Source organism: Thamnophis sirtalis, unplaced genomic scaffold (genome assembly GCF_051295495.1).
Source record: "Thamnophis sirtalis isolate CommonGarterSnake01/CBP01778 unplaced genomic scaffold, rThaSir2_p1.2 scaffold_1, whole genome shotgun sequence".
Lineage (NCBI taxonomy): Eukaryota > Metazoa > Chordata > Lepidosauria > Squamata > Natricidae > Thamnophis > Thamnophis sirtalis.
In genome coordinates, this window is record NW_028261381.1 from 171,132,275 (window position 1) to 171,151,479 (window position 19,205).

Below are 19,205 nucleotides of genomic sequence, written 5' to 3' on the forward strand. Positions count from 1 at the left end.
TGGGGGAGGGGGTGTTTCTCGCTGCTTTGATACAAAAAAGGATCGGGGGGGGGCTTGTCGCATTTTGGGGCGATGGGAAGAAGCCGAGAGATCGAACCCAGTTTCTGGTTCTTCTGGACTGGTTTGAAAAAAAAAAAAGCCTCTGTTTTAGCAATCGGTCGACCCCTTTCTTGCGCTGGTGGTGAATGTTATTGTTGCTTTTTGGTGGTGGTGGGATTATTACTAGCATTTCCCCCAGTTCTTTCTAACCTTATTCCTTATTCTACAAGTTCCCCTTCTCTATCTATATGCAAAAGAGGTGTTGCTTTCGATTATTGTTATTATTTATTTCAGTGTGCATGTGGTTCCCCCCCCCCCACCCAGGGCAGATATTCCTTTCGTGGCAATCCTTTAAACGAGGGCTGGGGAAACCTTTCCTGTATTTATTTATTTATTTATTTATTGGCCTGGCTTTTTAATTTAACCCTGACGGAGTAGTGAGGGGTGGGGGGGAAAAGAAAGGGGCGGGGATTGGGGGGGTCATCTCTCCCTCCCCCCATTTTCTTTTCGACCCCACTCTCCTTCCAAGCATCCTTTTTTCCCTGTGGCAATCCGTAAAAAAGAAAAAGAAAATCCACTTTAAATCTTTTTTTAAAATATATATATATATATATATATATATATATATATATATATATATATATATATATATATATATATATATATATATATATATATATATATATATATATATATATATATATATATATATATATATATATATATATATATATATATATATATATATATTCTTTTTTCTGCCACCTTGAATGCCACTCCTTTTTCTCTGTCTTTAGGCTTCAGATCTTTGCAAAGGTATTTTTTCTTTGCATGTCAGGTTAAAAGCATGTCAGGTTATAAAAAAGGGAACGATGCGTTCCGCTTCTCCAGTTTGGAATCGTGCGGGTCCAAAGCTGTTTTTGGTGTGTGTGTGTGTGTGTGTGTGTGTGTGTGCGCACGCGCACGTAATTGATTTTGTAGATGAGTGCCACAATTGAGGGAATGTGAGGGGCTGAGCATGGAGCAGTTGGGTGTGTTGGCACGCCGACGTACAATTTCCTTATGTTTCGAATCTGCCTCGGCTGTTACCCTCCTTTTGCCAGGGGCTCGGCTATGGTAAGCACAAAGCCCCCACCCCCACCCCAACTGCCCCGTGGTGGTACACGCGTGACCCGCAAACCACAAACCTCTTTCGAAAATGGACTTGATTAAAAAAAACATGTGCCAAGAAGTGGTCTCAGAGCACAAATCCTGTTTGTCTGGGAGGGCCTGCGGGGTGGGGGTGGGGGGCTTGTCCGAGATCTTACGGAGAGTTTAGCCAAGGGAAGACGGTGCCCACAGCGTCTCGGGCTCATTCTGCCCATCAAAACAGGCCTCCTGGCTCCTCTTTGCGTCCGTTTCGGTGCTTCGAAGATGCCACAGGCTGAAAGGGCAGGAGCTCATCTCCTTTGGAAGGATTCATTTGATTCTAGGCAGCTATTTTGTTTTAGGTCCAAAAATGGCACTTTGGGGGCACTCACGTAGCCCCTGTTTTCTACCCCCAACAAAGAACTGATTCTCTTTGGGAGGGGGCTCTGAAAGCCTATTTTGGAAATTAATCCAAGGCCGCGCACATATTTCTTTCCTTCCTGTATTTCCGCCAAGCTATTGGCGGAAGCAATTATAGGTACCGTATTTTTCAGAGTATAAGACACACCTTTTTCCCTCAAAAAAGAGGCTGAAAATCTGGGTGTGTCTTATACACTGAATACAGCAATTTTGGCCTCCAGAAACCCCTCCCCCTTTGCAAAAATGGCCATGCATAGCCTTTAGGAGGCTTCCAGAGTGCTCCTGGGGGGTGGGGAGGGCAAAAATGAGTGAAAATGGGCCGTTTTTTGCTCATTTTTGCTCCCCCAGCCCTCAGGAGCACTCTATAAGCCTCCTAAAAGCTACGCATACCCTTTTTCTTGACCAAAAAACGGGCCACTTTTGGGAGGTCTGCAGAACTTTTAAAAAACTTTTTTTAAAATTTGCCTCTTCAAAATCTTGGTGCGTCTTATACTCCAAAAAATACGGTGGTCCTTGATGTATGACCATACAGGTAATCCTTGATTTACAACCATTCGTTTAGTGAATATTCGATTACAACAGCACTGAAAAAAGCGACTTATGACTATTTTACACACTTTTGACCATTGCAGTATCCCTTGGGCAACTTGATCAAAATTTTGACGCTTGCATTTTATGACTGTCTCCGTGTCTCGGTCGCACGCGATCCCCTTTTACAACCTTCTGACAAGCAAATCAACGGGGAAGCCAAACATTACAACTGTGTTACTAACACAGTTACAATACAATACAATAGCAGAGTTGGAAGGGACCTTGGAGGTCTTCTAATCCAACCCCCTGCTTAGGCAGGAAACCCTATATTGTTACAGTTGCAGTGGTCTGCGGCAAGAAATGTCGTAAAATGGGGCAAAACTCACTTAACAACTGCTTTGCTTAGCAATGACAATTTGGGGCTTGAAATGATTGCTTGTAATGGTTCCTGTTCACTGTCAGGTGGCTTTGCTCAAAACGGAAAGTAACTTCCAGTGAGTGGAGGTCCGACATTTGGAACAGGCTTGTAACTCCTTTTTTCCAGGCCAGTCATACTATTGAATGGTCACTAAGTGGCCGGCCATAAGTTGAGGATTACCTGTACTTCGAAACCATAGAAATGGGGGGCTTTTCTTAGAACTCTTGGGTGTGATCAGAAAATTTAAGATGGCAGCCACAGAAGTAGAGTGGAAATTCTGCCTGCTTTTGTATGGGTGAATTTTTAGGAACACATCCTATGGGGACAGACCACCATGGGTGGAAAAATGCATGTTTCCAACAACATGGAAGACCAGAAAATTTACCATCCGGTGCCCTCTTTTCAAGGGGGCTGGGAATTCTGGGTCTGGCAGTCCCAGACTAGGGAGGAAGTGCCTGTCAGGATTAGGAATGCAATTGCTTTTTTCTTTTCTTTTTAAAAATGGATTCATCTTGCCTCTATGGGAGCGGCTCCCATTCATTGGGGTTTGCTATCACATAGATCCACCATTATGGGCCTCACCTGTGCGGGCTGGATTTGAAGTCATGTTCCCACTTATTTGCAGCCCCCTCCAAATAATGGCACTTTGAAGTGGTAGGTGGCTCAGTGGCTAAGACATTGAGCTTGTCGATCAGAAAGGTTGGCAGACCGGCGGTTCAAATCCCTAGTCCAGGTCTCCTGCGCGAGCAGGGGGTTGGAGTAGATGACCTCCAAGGTCCCTTCCAACTCTGTTACTGTTTACTAATGTTTACTAATGTTTTCCAACCTCTGCCACTTGACAATGGGTTGAACTTGAACTCCCAGAATCCTGAAGTCCACCCATCTTCAAGCCACTAAGGTTGAGGAACATGGTTTTCAAAGATGGATCACCTAAAGCTCTCCCCGTCCCCTGCAGATCATTTCATGTAGACCTTCCATCTCTGGGTTTTTGTAGTTCCTGAGCAAACCAAGCAGACCATTTTGCAAAACTTGCAAGCGGGACCTGGGACTCTCCCTCCCTCAAAAGCTGGACATCCTCGTTTGTTGGGCTCTAACAGGGAGGCAGGTGAATATATATCTAGAATAGAGCTGGAAGGAACCTTGGAGGTCTTCTAGTACAGCCCACTGCCCAAGCAGGAGAACCAGGTCAAGCTTCCCTAGGAAGGAAACATGGCTGGCCAGGGAAATAAGAATGAAAAACACCTGTGGTGTCTGGAGGAAGCAGGATTGGGCCTGTTTTCTGAACAAGCTCAACTCCCATCCCCTGCATGGGTAAAAATTGAGATTAAAGCACCTTGAACAATGGCTGCCCAGCCCACTAACACAGCCATAGTCGTCTTGGCATATTCGGGTCTTTTCCCATGTAAGACTGAGAGTATCTTGGCGACGTTTCGACGAGGTCCCACTCGCCATCTTCAGGCTGGTGCTTTTGGCTTCGTGCTTGTGCGAGCAAAGCGTGATCAGAGCTGCCGTTTTTCTAGAAAATATATATATATATATTTTCTAGAAAAACGGCAGCTCTGATATATATATATATATATATATTTCCCAACCTTGTTTGCCTCAAGACCTGTGGGACTTCAACTCCCAGCATTCCTCAGCCAGCCTGCTGCTGCAGCAATGAGTGCAGGCTGGCTGAGGAATTCTGGGAGTTGAAGTCCGCACCTCTTCAAGCGGGCGTGGTTGGCCTACCTACCAGCTATCCTTCAAGGATTTGAAGAGGGCTATTTCCTGGTTTTGTTTAAGCTTTTGCTCGTCTAGGCTGCACGTTTCCTGCAGTGAATAAGAGTTTTGTGAGGATTGGGAGGCCCATTAAAACCATATCAAGCCATTAAAAGGGGCGGGGCCTGCAAAGTGTGGTTAAAAATCCTCAAGATGGCAGCTATGACAGTGCCATCAATGCTCCATATATTTGTCTGTGCTGCGCATATAAAAATCACTTTGATCGGACCATAACGGCCATCTTGACTTTTTTGACCCCACCCAGGACTTTCCTAAATAACTTCCCGTTATTGTTTTGTCATTTGGAATTTATAGACTTCTGCTAATGTAGCCCAAGTCTGTCATTCCTTTCCTGGCATCCATATCATCCATTTTCTCCTACTCCATGGTCAACTAGTACCCCAAAATCTCCCCCCACACACATTCCATGACTTAGCTGGGGCATCACCCCGGTCTCTCTGTTCACTGGATTTTTGCTTCCAAAGTGATAAAACTCTGCATTTGTGTTAACATTCAATTGTTACTTTCAGCCCATTTCAATAAAAAACCCTCTGAATCCTTTTGAATTTTATTGCCGTCTTCTACTCTCTTAGGCGGGATCCCACTCGATTTGGCCTCCTTGGTCAATTGGAACTAGCAGTTTCAAGTCGTGAGAGACACGGCAGATGACTTTACTCATCTTTTCAGCCAACTTTCTGGGTTTTAAAAGGTGCCGGAATGAGAAGATGGTGGAGAGGATTCAAACTTCTGTTAAGCTTCACGGTGACCCAAATGTCTCTGAACGTTTCATGCAGCTCTAATATATATAGTAGCTGATAATCCGGCACTGCCAGAGTATTTATTTTTAGGGAGAAAATGTCTGGACCAAACGTAATTTCTGATGTTGGATTTTTCCCCCTTACCAGAGGGAGCCCCCTTGTACTGTGAAGCCGTTACCATGGCAACTTCTACAATAGAAGTCATTTTACAGCAGTACAGTAGAAGCCATTTTAAGGCACAACAAGCCGTATCTTAACGGAACACCCCACTGAGGGGTGTTAGGTGTGTCTTGTTTCCAGAGAGTTCATCTGTGTACCAAGTTTACCCAAGGCATTCCAGTCATGCTGAACACACAGAGAGCACCATTTTTATGTATATAAAACGTATATTGACCAAGCTAACCTGGGTGTTCAAAAGACAGACGCTGGGTTTATTTATATACCATGCTTAACTAAGGTTTGTTCAAGAGTTGGAACTGAGCTTGAGGTAAACTGTATGAAACAAGAAAGAATGGATGGAAGCAGGTCAGAGGGATAGTCAATGAACTAAGGAGAAACTTCCTGACAATCAGTGGCTAGCCTTCAGAAGTTGTGGGTGCTCCATCGCTGAAGGTCAAGAAAAAAATTGGACTATTTGTCCAGGATGGTCTCCATATTGAGCAAGGGGGTGAACTAGAAGACCACTGAGGTCCCTTCTACCCTTATGATTCTGAGCCTATGGATGGAAGCTGCACGAGTTTACACCAAATGCGATTGGAGAGTTTGTGGTTCAGTGTTGTACTGACAGCACCACACAATTTTCCTTAAGATATGGACTTGCACAACATAAATCTTGCTACTAAAGGTAAGGTAAAGGTTCCCCCGCACGTGTGCTAGTCGTTTCTGGCTCTAGGGGACCATGCTCATCTCCGTTTCAAAGCGGAAGAGCCAGTGCTGTCCGAAGATGTCTCCATGGTCATGTGGCCAGCATGACTAAATGCTGAAGGCACACGGAGCGTTGTTACCTTCCCACCAAAGTGGTTCCTATTTTTCTACTTGTATTTTTACGTGCTTTCAAACTGCTAGGTTGGCAGAAGCTGGGACAAGGAACGGGAGCTCACTCCATTACGTGGTGCTAGGGATTTGAACCGCTGAACAGCCGACTTTCTGATTGACAAGCTCAGCGTCTTAGCTACTGAGCCACCGTGTCCCTATCTTGCTACTACTGTATAGTAAGTCCCTAGCACAAGGATGCATGGCTTCCTAGGAGGAAAACCAGGATTTCAAAAATAGCAAACCTTCACTCAACTAATGTGATGGTTTGCTGCGAGACATCAGTGGGTACTTTAGGACATTACTGAGTTGAGGTTCACCATCCTTATGATTTGGGAACACCAATTCTGTATATATACTGAGTTCAAGTATTCCTTAAGAGTTTGCTCCAAATATTCTACCCAAATAACGGAGATTGCAAAATTATGAGGAAGACAAGCCCCCGCTTCCAAATTTCATCTGGAAAATGCTCTATGGTGTTTTAGGAGATGCGTCTTCAGATTGCCCTGTAGATCTTGGTCCTTTGCAATGCTCAAGGACAGGAGAAGACCTATGAGATGGAATTTGTAGGGAAGCAGTTACTTCTGACTTCCTTCCATTTAATAACTACTCAAAGTTATTAGCAGCCTGCTAAGACGCAGCCTCTATTTTCTACAGCAATGTTTCTCAACTGTGGCAAGTTGAAGATCTGTGGACTTCAACTCCCAGAATTCCCCAGCCAGCATGTTGTAAGAGGTGTGGAATTAAAACTCCCAGAACTCCCTGGCCAGAGGCTTTCAGATGTGTAGACTTCAGCTCCCTATCGGTCTCCGAACACGCTTCAAGGTGCTGGTTATCACCTTTAAAGCCCTACATGGCTTAGGACCCGGATACCTACGTCTTCTGCCATATACCTCCCAGCGTCCGATAAGATCACACAGGTTGGACCTTCTCTGGGTGCCGTCGACTAGACAATGTCGTCTGGTGGCCCCTCTGGGGAGGGCCTTCTCTGTAGCTGCCCCAGCCCTATGGAACGATCTACCCCCCGAGATCCGGACCCTGCCCACTCTCTCGGCCTTCCGAAAGTCTACTAAGACCTGGCTATTCCGGCAGGCCTGGGGCTGTTGACCTCATGACTGAAGTCCAGCCCCACTAAGACTGAGTGCATGATGTGTTTTTTAACCTGCTTTTATTTTATTCTTTCTTTTTTGTATTCTTTTTTTAGCTTTGGGAGTCCTTCGGGATTGGGCGGCATATAAATTCATTAAATTTACAATTTACAACTCTCAGAATTCCCCAGCCAGCATGTTTTAAGACGTGTGGAATTAAAACTCCCAGAACTCCCTGGCCAGAGGCTTTCAGATAGACTTCAACTCCCAGAATTCCCCAGCCAGCATGTTTTAAGACGTGTGGAAGATGTGTGGACTTCAACTCCCAGAATTCCCCAGCCAGTATGACTGACTGGGGAATTCTGGGAGTTGAAGTCCACGCACCTTAAAATGGCTACAGTTGGGAAACATTGCTTTAACTGGTTTTGCGAAAGGTTGAGTTAGATGAATTTGGGGGATTTCTTCCAACTCTAGAATTATTCATTCACAATTCCAGGTAAAATGCTCCTTTCTCAAACCCGCACTTTCTTCCTCAGTGACAGAAAAGGCTCCCCATAAAGCCGACACCGTAGAATCCACACCTCCATTGAATCTTTATTTTCTTTTTTTTTTAAAAAAGGAAAAAAAAAAAAACCAGAAAAGCACACTTTTCCCTTTGCTCCAGCCCTTATAAACAGCATGCAGATTTTTTTTTTGTATGTGTGTATGTGTGTGTGTGTGTGCGTGCGTTTTGTTTCATTCAGAACGGAATGGGGGAGACTGTTCCCCCCATGTTTTCATTTTAAAATACTCATTTGGGTTTCTTGTCCCTTCATCCCCGCCCTTTCAAATGCGTCATAACGGATAAAGAAGTCTTTAAGAGATATTGCGAAGGAAAAATAAAGGAAGGGATGGGGGACCAAAAAGCGAAAAATATCTCATATGTATATATATATATCTATATATATATATATATACACACACAGTCTCACACACACACACACACACACATTATATATATATATATATTTATATATATAATATAACAGTAGTCTACTACATAAAGTGCGTGTTGATGGCTTGCAAATTTTCCAAACACACCTGGGAAGGTAGAAAAAGAGTTTGCATGAAGGACATCATCATTCTTTAAAGGCCATTCACTGCCTCTTTCCCCCGCATCCCTGCTCCCCAATGCAATCCCCAGAAAGAGTCCGGGTATATCTGGGCCACACACAGCATCGCAGTCAAAGGGGAAGTCTGGATCCCATCTGACAAACTAGAGTTTAAGCCTCTTGGGGGGGGGGGGGGGAGTCGCGTTGAAGGAGGTCACAGGTGGGTGCAAGTCACCGTCCAATATTTCCCCCCCCTTGGGTTTGAGACTCATTAAAAAGACCAGACAAACGGAAAAAAGGAAGAAAAAAGAACAATAAATCTCCCTCTTCTTTCTTTCTTTCTTTCTTTCTTTCTTTCTTTCTTTCTTCTTCTTCTTCTTCTTCTTCTTCTTCTTCTTCTTCTTCTTCTTCTTCTTCTTCTTCTTCTTCTTCTTCTTCTTCTTCTTCTTCTTCTTCTTCTTTGTTTGATTGCAAGCTTGTTCTACAAGTGATCTGCTACAGGTGGATGGGTAGAATGGAGGAGATCCGGCTTTAGGGCAGCCGACAATCTGCAAGAAGAAGAAGAAGAAAGAAAGAAAGAAAGAAGAAAGAAAGAAAGAAAGAAAGAAAGAAAGAAAGAAAGAAAGAAAAAAAAAAGAAAGAAAGAACAAATTCAAGTTTAGAAGAACATTTATTTTTATATCTATGGAGATTCCCAGTCAGCCGGGTCACAGTTGTGCACAAAGGTGCTTTTTTCAAGAGGCAACTGGACTTCCTTTGTTTTTTTCTTGAAGGGGTTTCACTTCTCATCCGAGAAGCTTCTTCCGCTCTGACTGGATAGTGGGGAGCGGAAGGGTTTAAACGCCTTGCTGGTCATTTGCACCCTTTGAGAGAGTTGCTGAGGCCATCGGGAGGTTTATCTGTGTCCTCCCAAAGGATGCAAATGGCCAGCTGTCTGCAAAAAAATATAAATCCTCCCATTTCCCACCATTCGGTCAGAGCTGAAGAAGCCTCTTGGATGAGGGCCTCTTCCGAGACGATTTTCACACCAATTTTCTTTCTGAGGGCTCAGCTGCCTCTTATTGGTTGTCTAATCTGCCAATCTTGTCTCCCAAGGTCATTCACTCATACCATTTTTTAATCTATTTATTGAACCTGCATGCTGCCCCTCTTGCCATAGGTGGCTCTCGCTACAGACAGTCCTCGACTTACAACCGTCCGTTGAGTGACCGTTCAAAGTTACAACGGCACTGAAAAAGGACCGTTTTTTTCACACTTAGGACCGTTGCAGAATCCTCCTGGTCACATGATCACAATCCAGATGCTTGGCAACTGGGTCATATTTATCACAGTTGCAGTGTCCCTCTGTGTGTGTGAGAGAGAGAGAGAGGGAGGGAGAGAGAGAGGGAGGGATGGAGAGAGAGGGAGGGGGGTGGAGAGAGAGGGAGAGGAAGGGGGAGAGAGAGAGGGAGGAGGGGTGGAGAGAGAGGGAGGAGGGGTGGAGAGAGAGGAAGAGAGAAGAAGGGAGAGAGAGGAAGGGATGGAGAGAGAGGGAGGAGGGGTGGAGAGAGAGAGAGGGAGAGAGAGGAAGGGAGAGGAAGGGATGGAGAGAGAGGGAGGAGGGGGAGGGATGGAAAGAGAGAGAGAGGGAGAGACAGAGAGAGGGAGGGCTGGAGAGAGGGAGGAAGGGAGATAGAGAGGGAGGGAGAGAGAGGGAGGGATGGAGGGAGAGGGATGGAGGGAGAGGGATGGAGAGAGGGAGAGGGAGGGAGGGAGAGAGAGAGAGAGAGAGAGATATGATCCCCTTTTGCGATCTTCCGACAGGCAAAGTCAACAGGGAAGCCGGATTTACTTTAACAACCGTGTTACTAACTTAACAGTGGCAGGGTTTCACTTAACAATGGTGGCAAGAAAGGTCATACAATGGGGTAAAAACTCACTTAGTTTTCACTTAGGAACGGACATGTCGGAATCCACTGTGACCGTAAGTCGGGGACCAATCCTTAGAGACCCTTTCCCACCCGGTCACAATCTGCCTCCCGAACGGGACTGGGGTTATACCAACCGTGGTGGGCGGTCCAGCCGGGGTCACTGCTGCTTGCAGGTCGAGAGTTTGCGGATCTTGCTGCTGGCGGAAGAGGCCTTGCGGGAAGGGTTGGAGGAGGCGCTGGCCCGCCGCTCGGCTTTCGTCTTGCTGACCAGCTGCCCGGACTCCGTCCCATTCATGCAGACCGGTTTGGGCAGCCCCCGGGTGCAGCTCTGTCCGTTCTGCCTCGCCTCGTTAGGCACCTGCCCTGCAAAGGCCCAAGGAAGAACTTTCGTGTCAATGCAGTTCAAGCTCTGGCCCCTGAGCATGCGCAGAGGGCCTTACACCTTCCTCTCGAGTTGCCCTCTGCTTGGAACTATTACGAGAGATAGGGAAGCGAAGGGCCGCTTTCTAAACCCAAACCCGGGCCCAATTCATTCTCAAAACACGACATGAGTGGAGAAACGGCATTATTTTAATGAGTGGAGCAGGACGCACGCAACATTTATAACGTATCTAGAACAGAACAAAATGAAATAATTATGCAGGAGAGTTGTGTTTCCTAAGAACGTGCATCATAATTGTGTATAATAATTTTAGAGGGAAGTGGGGTGGGGGTGGGGGACAATGGGTAAATTACAGGTACTTCACTAAATGACTGGTTGCTAGGCAACTGTTCGAAGACACCATTAACTGTTGTAAATGCTGGCTGGTTGCTAAGCGCCCGAAATGCAGTCACCTGATCGCGGGGAAGGCATCAGGACCAACTCATAATATAAGTGACGGCTTTGTTCTATCTTTGAATGGCCATTTAGTGAGAGCGTCAGGTTTCCTAAAAATGCCCTAATTGATTCATGAGTATCGAGACAAGTTTCAATACAAAACCAGTCATTTATTAGGAGCACCGTAGGCAAGGCCTTTTCGCAGTCAGATCTAAGGTTTATTTAAGTTATAGCTGAACTTTACCCCTATTCCTTCCCTCCCCTCAGTCTGTGTCACAAATCACATTCCCCAATGAGGTGCACCCCTCCCAAGCCTGCTGCAGTAATCTGAGATCCAACTTTAGCCGAAAGTATGCATGGAAAGCATCCCCCCCCTTCTCTCACTATGGCAACGTTAGGAGTTGACAGATAGGTCATAAGTCGAGGACTACCCGTACAGGTAGTCCTCAACTTACCACAGTTACTTTAGTGACCAAAGTTGTAACAGCCCTGGAAACTATGTTTTTCACAATTACGACCATTGCAAGCATCCCCATGGTGACATGCTCAAAATCCAGGCACTTGGCAGCCGATTTGTATTTATGACGGTCGCAGGGTCCGGTGATCCCGTTTTGCGACCTTCTGACACGCAAAGTCAACGAGGAAGCCAGATTCGCTTAACAATCAACCGTGGTGAATCACTTAACAACCGTGGCAAGAAAGGTCGGAAGATGGGGCGAAACTTACAACAAATGTTTCACTTAACAACATAAATTTTGGGCTCCGTTGTGGTCGTAAGTTGAGGACCACCTTTACTGCTGTTTCTTCTGAAAAAAAGCATTAAAAATAGGCTGCCAACTTACCCAGTTGGAGCCACCATCTGTTCAAGACATTATACTGTGAACTAAGTTTAGATATGTCTTTATCCATCCCTTTTTATAACGCTATAGTTTATGTCATTATTTTCCATGTTCTTATTTATCTTTAGATCATATACTCACTGTTTTTCTGTGATACGCATGCACACACACACACACACACAGAAGCATGCAACAGTTCTATTATTGGATGTTTTAAAGATGGGGCCTTACGGCGGTAATAAACAATTGGAGTCTATTTCATCTGAAATAGGCCAACTTACCTTGGCATACGCGCACCCCACAGGGGAGAGGAGAAACACACTCATGGGTGCACTTAATACCCGTAGCCCTCGACTTACAATCGTAATGGAGGCTGCCCATCAGGATCCTGAGTGACGAAGTCACATGACCAACCGGATTTTACGAGGGTTTTTTGTGGCAGTCGTTATTCAACGGCTATCGTTGTTAAGCAAACAATACAATACAATGCAATAGCAGAGTTGGAAGGGACCTTGGAGGTCTTCTAGTCCAAACTCTGCCTAGGCAGGAAACCCTATACCGTTTCAGACAAATGATTGTCCAATCTCTTCTTAAAAATTTCCAGTGTTGGGGCATTCTCAACTTCTGGAGGCAACTTCTGTTCCACGGATTAATTGTTCTAACTGTCAGGAAATTTCTCCTCAATTCTAAGTTCCTTCTCTCCTTGATTAGTTTCCACCCATTGCTTCTTGTCCTGCCCTCAGGTGCCTTGGAGAATAGCTTGACTCCTTCTTCTTTATGGCAGCCCCTGAGATATTGGAAGACTGCTACCATGTCTCCCCTGGTCCTTCTTTTCATCAAACTAGACATACCCAGTTCCTGCAACTGTTCTTCATGTGTTTTAGCCTCCAGTCCCCTAATCCTCTTTGTTGCTCTTCTCTGCCCATAGTAGTTCCCCCTCAGCTCAGAGCACCTGAGCTGGGCACTGCGTTACCCCTGCCCCCACCTCCTCTGCCGTTCTTTTGAGGAGCCATGAGGCCGCGGGAGCCAGTAGGAAGGCAGCGGAGGGGGCGGGAGCAGGAAAAAAAGGCCCCACGGCTTCTCAAAGGCCCCACGGCTTCTCAAAGGCCCCACGGCTTCTCAAAAGCATGGCAGAGGAGGAGGCGGCGGCAGGGGTAACGCAGTGCCCAGCTCAGGTGCTCTGAGCTGAGGGGGAACTACTATGGGCGGGGACGCCAGCAGGAGCTTTGGCGGCTTCACCTTAGCCGCAGCACCGGGCAGCAAATGTGGTGGTGCTGTTGGAGGAGGAGGAGACGGCAGGAGTTATTCTAGTGGCGGCAGGGGCTCGTCGGCATCTTCAGCTGTAGACCTGCCCCAGGTGAAATAAACTGAAGATGGAGCAGATGACGTCACTGCAACATGACTGGAGGAGGAATTCTGGGAGTTGAAGTCCACAAGTCTTAAAAGCTGTCAGATTTGAAGACCCCTGGTTTTTTTTTTCTAAAGGGTTAGGGGTGCAAGGATCTTGTAACTTGACAGCTTTAAGACATGCACAATTCAATGCCAGAGTTTCTGAGCCAACATTTTGGTTGCTAAGCAGGAGCGTTGTTAAATGATACTGATATTATATAACACTTTTAATTAAGTGGGTACCTTGAATAAACATAACTTTGAGTTTCAAATAATACTGATTTCGTTGTTGTCTTGGGTGACATCTGTGAAAAAAATTCAGGTGCTCAGGCATGAAAATGTGCCGCTCAAACACTATACTCTTCTGCTCACACTGTAAAAAAATTAGAGGGAACATTGCCGGGTGCCTGAGATTCGGTTGTGTGACTGTGATGTGGGTGTGGGTGTTGGTCAGAACTTCAAATCTAGGTCACGCGTCGCCCCCACGTGGGTCTGTTGTGACTTTGAACGCAGCGTCTTCAGTGTCTTTTTTGGCTGCTCGTCGCGTCTTCTCTTCCTTTCCCCCGTTCCCAGCATCAGTGCATTTTCCAGAGAGTTTAGTCTTCACATCCCGAGTGCAAAGTAGGAGAATTTGTCCCCGGTCATTTGTGCCTTAGAGTGAGAATCCTGGCTTGATTTGTTTGTGGAGTCATTAGTTTGCTTGCTTGACTGTCCAGAGGTCAGAGATTCTCAAGAGTCTTTCTCCAGCATCAACATTCAAACTTTTTTTTTTCCTATATTGTTTTCTTCTGAGTTCAACTTTTGCTTTAAGTTAGATTTTTCATGGCACGACAAAACCGCGAAGCCCTTATCCGCGGAGACATAAGCGTGTCGCTAAAGCCGCGACGTCATCACCGCGCGGCATCACTGCGGCGACAACAGCGCGGCAACAGAAGGGCATTTTAAAACGGCGCCGCGGCAGAAAGCCGATTTCAATTAAGGTAAGGGTTAGGATTAGGTTTAGGGGTTTGTTTTAGGGTTTGGTTTAGGGTACTGAGTGCTTGGAAATGCGCAGATTTGCCCTCCGCGATTATGTCATCGCGGTAGGGTTGCGTTTTTCCTTAGCGCTTTGAACGGCGCGAATTAGTCTTCGCGCTTATGTCTCCGCGGATAAGGGCTTCGCGGATTTGTGGTGGAACCCGATTTTTCCCTATAAATATCCCAACTTTATTTTATACAACTCTAGAGGGCATAGGTGTTTCTGCCTACTTTCCTCCACAACACTCCCAGGCTTAGGAAATGGGTTGGGCTAATTTGCCATGGCCAACTCGGTGCACGACAACTTTATGCAGGACAAGAGTCACTGTCAGCCTGTGTTTTGCTGCTTGCTTTTTGGCTGCCATTGAAACGGGGTGGGGTGGGGGCATGGTAGTTGGGTGAGGGAAGTATTCTATGCAGGAGAGACTGTAATAAGGGAGCTGTTCTCACCGTCTACTGCGCATGTGGCAGAGACAGGGGTTGCCGCCAAGGCCAACTGTCCGGCATACCAACCTGATGATGATTTTTGAAGATGTCTCCCACATGACACCTGTTGGGTGTTTGGATTGGACTATGGGATGGGGTTACCAAGGGGAGGGGATTGGGTCACATATTGATATCTATGATTACGCGCACTTTTGCCTCAGATCTTGCTTTGCCTAGCTACTATCTACTCATAACCAGTAAAAGTACTCTTAATTCTGCAAAATGGAGTTGAGTGGTTTCTTTCTTGGTTACTGAGCGAAGCAGCCCCTGACAGTCACACTCATCTTCTATCTAGCGATCTATAAATGGCTGCGTGTATGTGTGCGTGTGTTCCAGCATAACTCTGGAACGCCTCGAGCAATTTCAACCAAACTTGGTACACAGATAACTTACCCTCTGGGAAAAAAATATCGTGGCAGGTAAGACACCCCTAAAGCCCCTCGGAGGGTGTTCTGTTAAATCACAGCCTGTTGTGCCTTAAAATGGCTTCTACTGTACTGCCCTAAAATGGCTTCCACTGTACAGCGCAGTGGAGTTGCCATGGTAACGGCTCTACAGTACTCCACAAGGGGGCTCCCTCTGGGAAGGGGGAAAATCCATCGTTAGAAATTACATTTCCCCCCTATAAATAAATACTCAGGCAGCGGAAGGTTATTGGCTCGTATCAAATAAATAGTGAAATAGAATCATTAAATAAAAGCTGCCATAGAAGGGGAAGACTGAAATGTGAATGGCAAAATTTAAAATAATTATTATTTGTTTTAAATAATTCAACTGAATTGTTAAATTGTCCTGCAATGAATTGCCTCACAGTGAGTTGGCTATGCGGAGTTGTCCTGCAGCAAGTTGGGCACGGCCAGATGACCACAGAGAGGTGGTTGTCCCATTTTGCAAATAGCAATAGCAGTTAGACTTATATACCGCTTCATAGGGCTTTCAGCCCTCTCTAAGCGGTTTTACAGAGTCAGCATATCGCCCCCAACAACAATCCGGGTCCTCATTTTACCCACCTCGGAAGGATGGAAGGCTGAGTCAACCCTGAGCCGGTGAGATTTGAACAGCCGAACTGCAGAACTGCAGTCAGCTGAATTTAACCATTGCGCCACCTTGGCAAAGAGAGAGGGACTGGTCCAAAGTCTCCAGGCCAACTTCCATGCCTGAGAGAGACCAACCACCCGTGATGTTTTGATGTCTAGCCCAGCATCTTCTCCATTACACTAAACAGGGGAAGAAGATGAAGGGACGTTTCCCCTTGGTTTCCTCGGAGGAAGCCACCCCTCCACCAACACCGACAGGACAAGTGATTGCATATGCACAAGGAGCGGACCTCACACTCACTGGCACCGATGACATTACCTCGTCAGGTAATGAAACGTCTGCAAGCAAGCAATCGGGTTCAGAGTGCATCAAGGACTCCGAAGCTGAACCCTGATATGGGATACTGGATGGAAACTAATCAAGGAGAGAAGCAACCTAGAACTAAGGAGAAAATTCACTGACAGTGAGAACAATTAACCAGTGGAACCACTTGCCTCCAGAAGTTGTGGATGCTCCAATAACGGAGGTTTTTAAGAAGAGATTGGAGAACCATTTGTCTGAAGTGGTATAGGGTTTCCTGCCTAAGCAGGGGGTTGGACTAGAAGACCTCCAAGGTCCCATTCCATTCCATTTCTTATTATTCTCTATTCTATTCTATTCTATTCCATTCCATTCTTTTAGACCTGAATCTATCAGTTCCCATCAGTATCTACATCTCGTTGCCACATTTTTGGGACAATCTGGAAAAAGGTTCAGAAAAGAGCCTTGATGAAGCAGATCAAAGGACTGGAAGCAAGATTGAAGGAGCTGGAATTGTTGGGAACCTGAAAGATCTCATGCTACGACTTTATAATGCCTTGGTAAGGCCACACTTGGAATATTGCATTCAGTTTTCATCGCCACAATATAAAAAAAAAGATGTTGAGACTCTGGAAAGAGTGCAGAGAAGAGCAACAAAGATAAAGTTTGGAGGCTAAATATATATTAAAAACTGTTGCAAGAATTGGGTATGTCTAGCTTGATGAAAAGAAGGACCGGAGCTGACACAATAGCAGTCTTCCAATACCTAAGGGGCTGACATAGGAAAGAGGGGGGGTCATCCTATTTTCCAAAACACCAAAAGGAAAGCAAAAAAAAAGCAATGGAAGGAAACTATTCAAGGAGAGAAGCAACTTAGAACTAAAGATAATTTTTCTAACATTGAGAACAACCACTGGAATGGCTTGCCTCCAGAAGTTGTGACTGCCCCAACACTGGGGATTTTCAAGAAGAGACTGGACAGCCATTTGTCTGAAATGGTATAGGGTCTCCTGCCTGAGCAGAGGGTTAGACTAGAAGACCTCCAAGATCCCTTCAACTCTGTTACACTGTTAAAACGTGTCACCTAAGACAAGATTTAGAGCTCTCCTCTATCATTCCAAAGGGCAGGGCATGGATCATGGATTCACATTATAGGAAGTTTAACTCTAATCCAACGTTGGAGAAAACTTCCTAATAGCAAGAAGAATTTGAACATAAAACCAACTATCTGGAGATAAGATGGATGCTCTTTCACTCCATGGATTGAAACAGGTTATCTACCCTATTTCACCGAAAACAAGACCTCCCCGGATAATAAGCCCAATCGGGCTTTTGAGCGCATGCCCTAAAATAAGCCCTCCCCAAAAATATTGCAACACAACAGCAGCCATGAGTTAACCACGCTCACTGCCTCCTGCACCTCAAAAATAATAAGTCCTCCCCGAAAATAAGGCCAAGTGCTTATTTCGGGGTCAAAAGAAAATAAGAAAGACCCTGTCTTATTTTGGGGGAAAAACGGTAAGATAGCCATCCCTCTGGGATGAAACCAAGAAGGTAGTGGATTTGGAGGTCTCTTCCAGTTCTCTGAGTCTATTTCAAAAAAGGCAGTTGCTGATAAAAAGATCAAAGTTTCCTCTGTCCAGTCGTGTCCGTCTCTGGGCATCTCCATTTCCTAGCCAAGGCAGCGATACATTGCCCAAAGATGCTTCTGTGGTCCTAAGGACGGCATGATTAAATGCCAAGGCACAGAGAACGCTATTATCTTCCCACCAAAGTGGTACCTGTTTATCTACTTGCATTTGCATGGTTTCTAACTGCTAGGTGGACAGGATCTGGGGCAAGAACGGGCACTCATCCCGTCCCAGGGTACTTGGGTCTCAAACTGTGAGCTTTTCGGTTGACAAGCCCAGTGTCTTAACCGCTAGATCAAGGGTGTCAAACTCAATTTCATTGAGGGCCGCATCAGGGCTGTGGTTGATCTCAGCGGGGGGAGAGTGCAATTGGGTGGGCGTGGCCAACTTCATGCTACTCATTGGGCACGGCTGACTGGATGGGCATGGACAGCTTGATGCCACTCCCAAAACTGCAGGAATATTTCCTCTTCTGTTCTGGCCTAGGCTTTAAAAGATCATGAAGCAGACTCCTCACCCGATAAAAACCTCTTTTATTTAGGTTAAAGGGAATTTCTCTCCAGCAACAGTCTTTCAAGAGATTTCACAACTACAGAGCTTCATCAGGCTTGGAGAGCTGCCAGGCCGATATCTTCCAAACGCCACTCGGTAGCAGACAATACTTGGCAAGATGTCAGGAACAGATCTTCACCCGAATGAAATGAACTAATTGTCTCCTGCAAACTCCACTCCCCTTTCGCTCCTCTTTATTCCCTATGGGAGGGGCCATTCACCGTCCACCTGTGCCTTTACTCCCGGGTCGGCCCTTGTTCCTCAATTGTTCCCTTCTCCTGGCAGCTCTGTGGATGTGCACATTGGGAACAGGCTCCAGCTGTTCTTCTGCCCCACTGATCTCCGAAGGCAGCTGATAATTACCGGATGTCCCTGGCGCCCTCTCTGCCTCCGCCGCAGAGCCCTCATCAGAGACTTCCCCAGACTTCAGGACTGGCCTATGTTCCTCTCCAACCTCTTCACTGTCTGAGTCTTCTGCCAGCTCCACTGGCTGCTGGGGGGCCATAACATCTTCGCATTGGGTAGACCGAGTCGAAGCGATGTGGGACAGTCCCTTACATTTTCCAGGATGGTCCCATGGACGTATCAGACCACATTGCAGGCTGGATCTGTCCCACAGGCCTTGTGTTTGACACCCCTGCGCTAGATCCTAGCCCTGCTTAATTTGGCCTGCTCTCTGTAACCAACACTGTGCTGCCACTTGTACAAATCTCTCTCATTTAATACTGTTGTGCTTCTGAGAGAGATTAGCTGTGCCAGTAAAAGCAAAACAGAATCTCCCGCCTTCTGAAAACATATGTCTGGACTGGAAACTTGGGGATGCTCAGTTGGCTGTCTGGCTTTAAAAAAATCCCCATCCAGCTCCAAATTCCACACTCTTGGAGGGAAAATATGGGAAGAACAGCGAGGGAAACTAGAGAGAGAGAAAGACAATAATGATATTAATGTATAAGAGTGGAA

At 46.0% G+C, this 19,205-nt stretch overlaps 1 protein-coding gene across 2 annotated transcripts in view; it reads right to left on the bottom strand.

Moving 5' to 3' along the window:
- Positions 1-7,756: 7,756 nt before the first annotated feature.
- The window catches only part of STK11 (serine/threonine kinase 11), a 111,565-nt gene continuing 100,116 nt past the window's right edge, over positions 7,757-19,205 (bottom strand). For both annotated transcript variants that reach the window (XM_087703293.1, XM_087703294.1), the window contains 2 exons: positions 10,311-10,539; positions 7,757-8,814 (listed from right to left, as the gene is read on the bottom strand). In XM_087703293.1, coding sequence (XP_087559419.1) covers positions 10,334-10,539 — 206 coding nt within the window. In that variant the 3' untranslated portion in view covers positions 7,757-8,814; positions 10,311-10,333. The remainder of the gene's footprint in view (positions 8,815-10,310; positions 10,540-19,205) is intronic.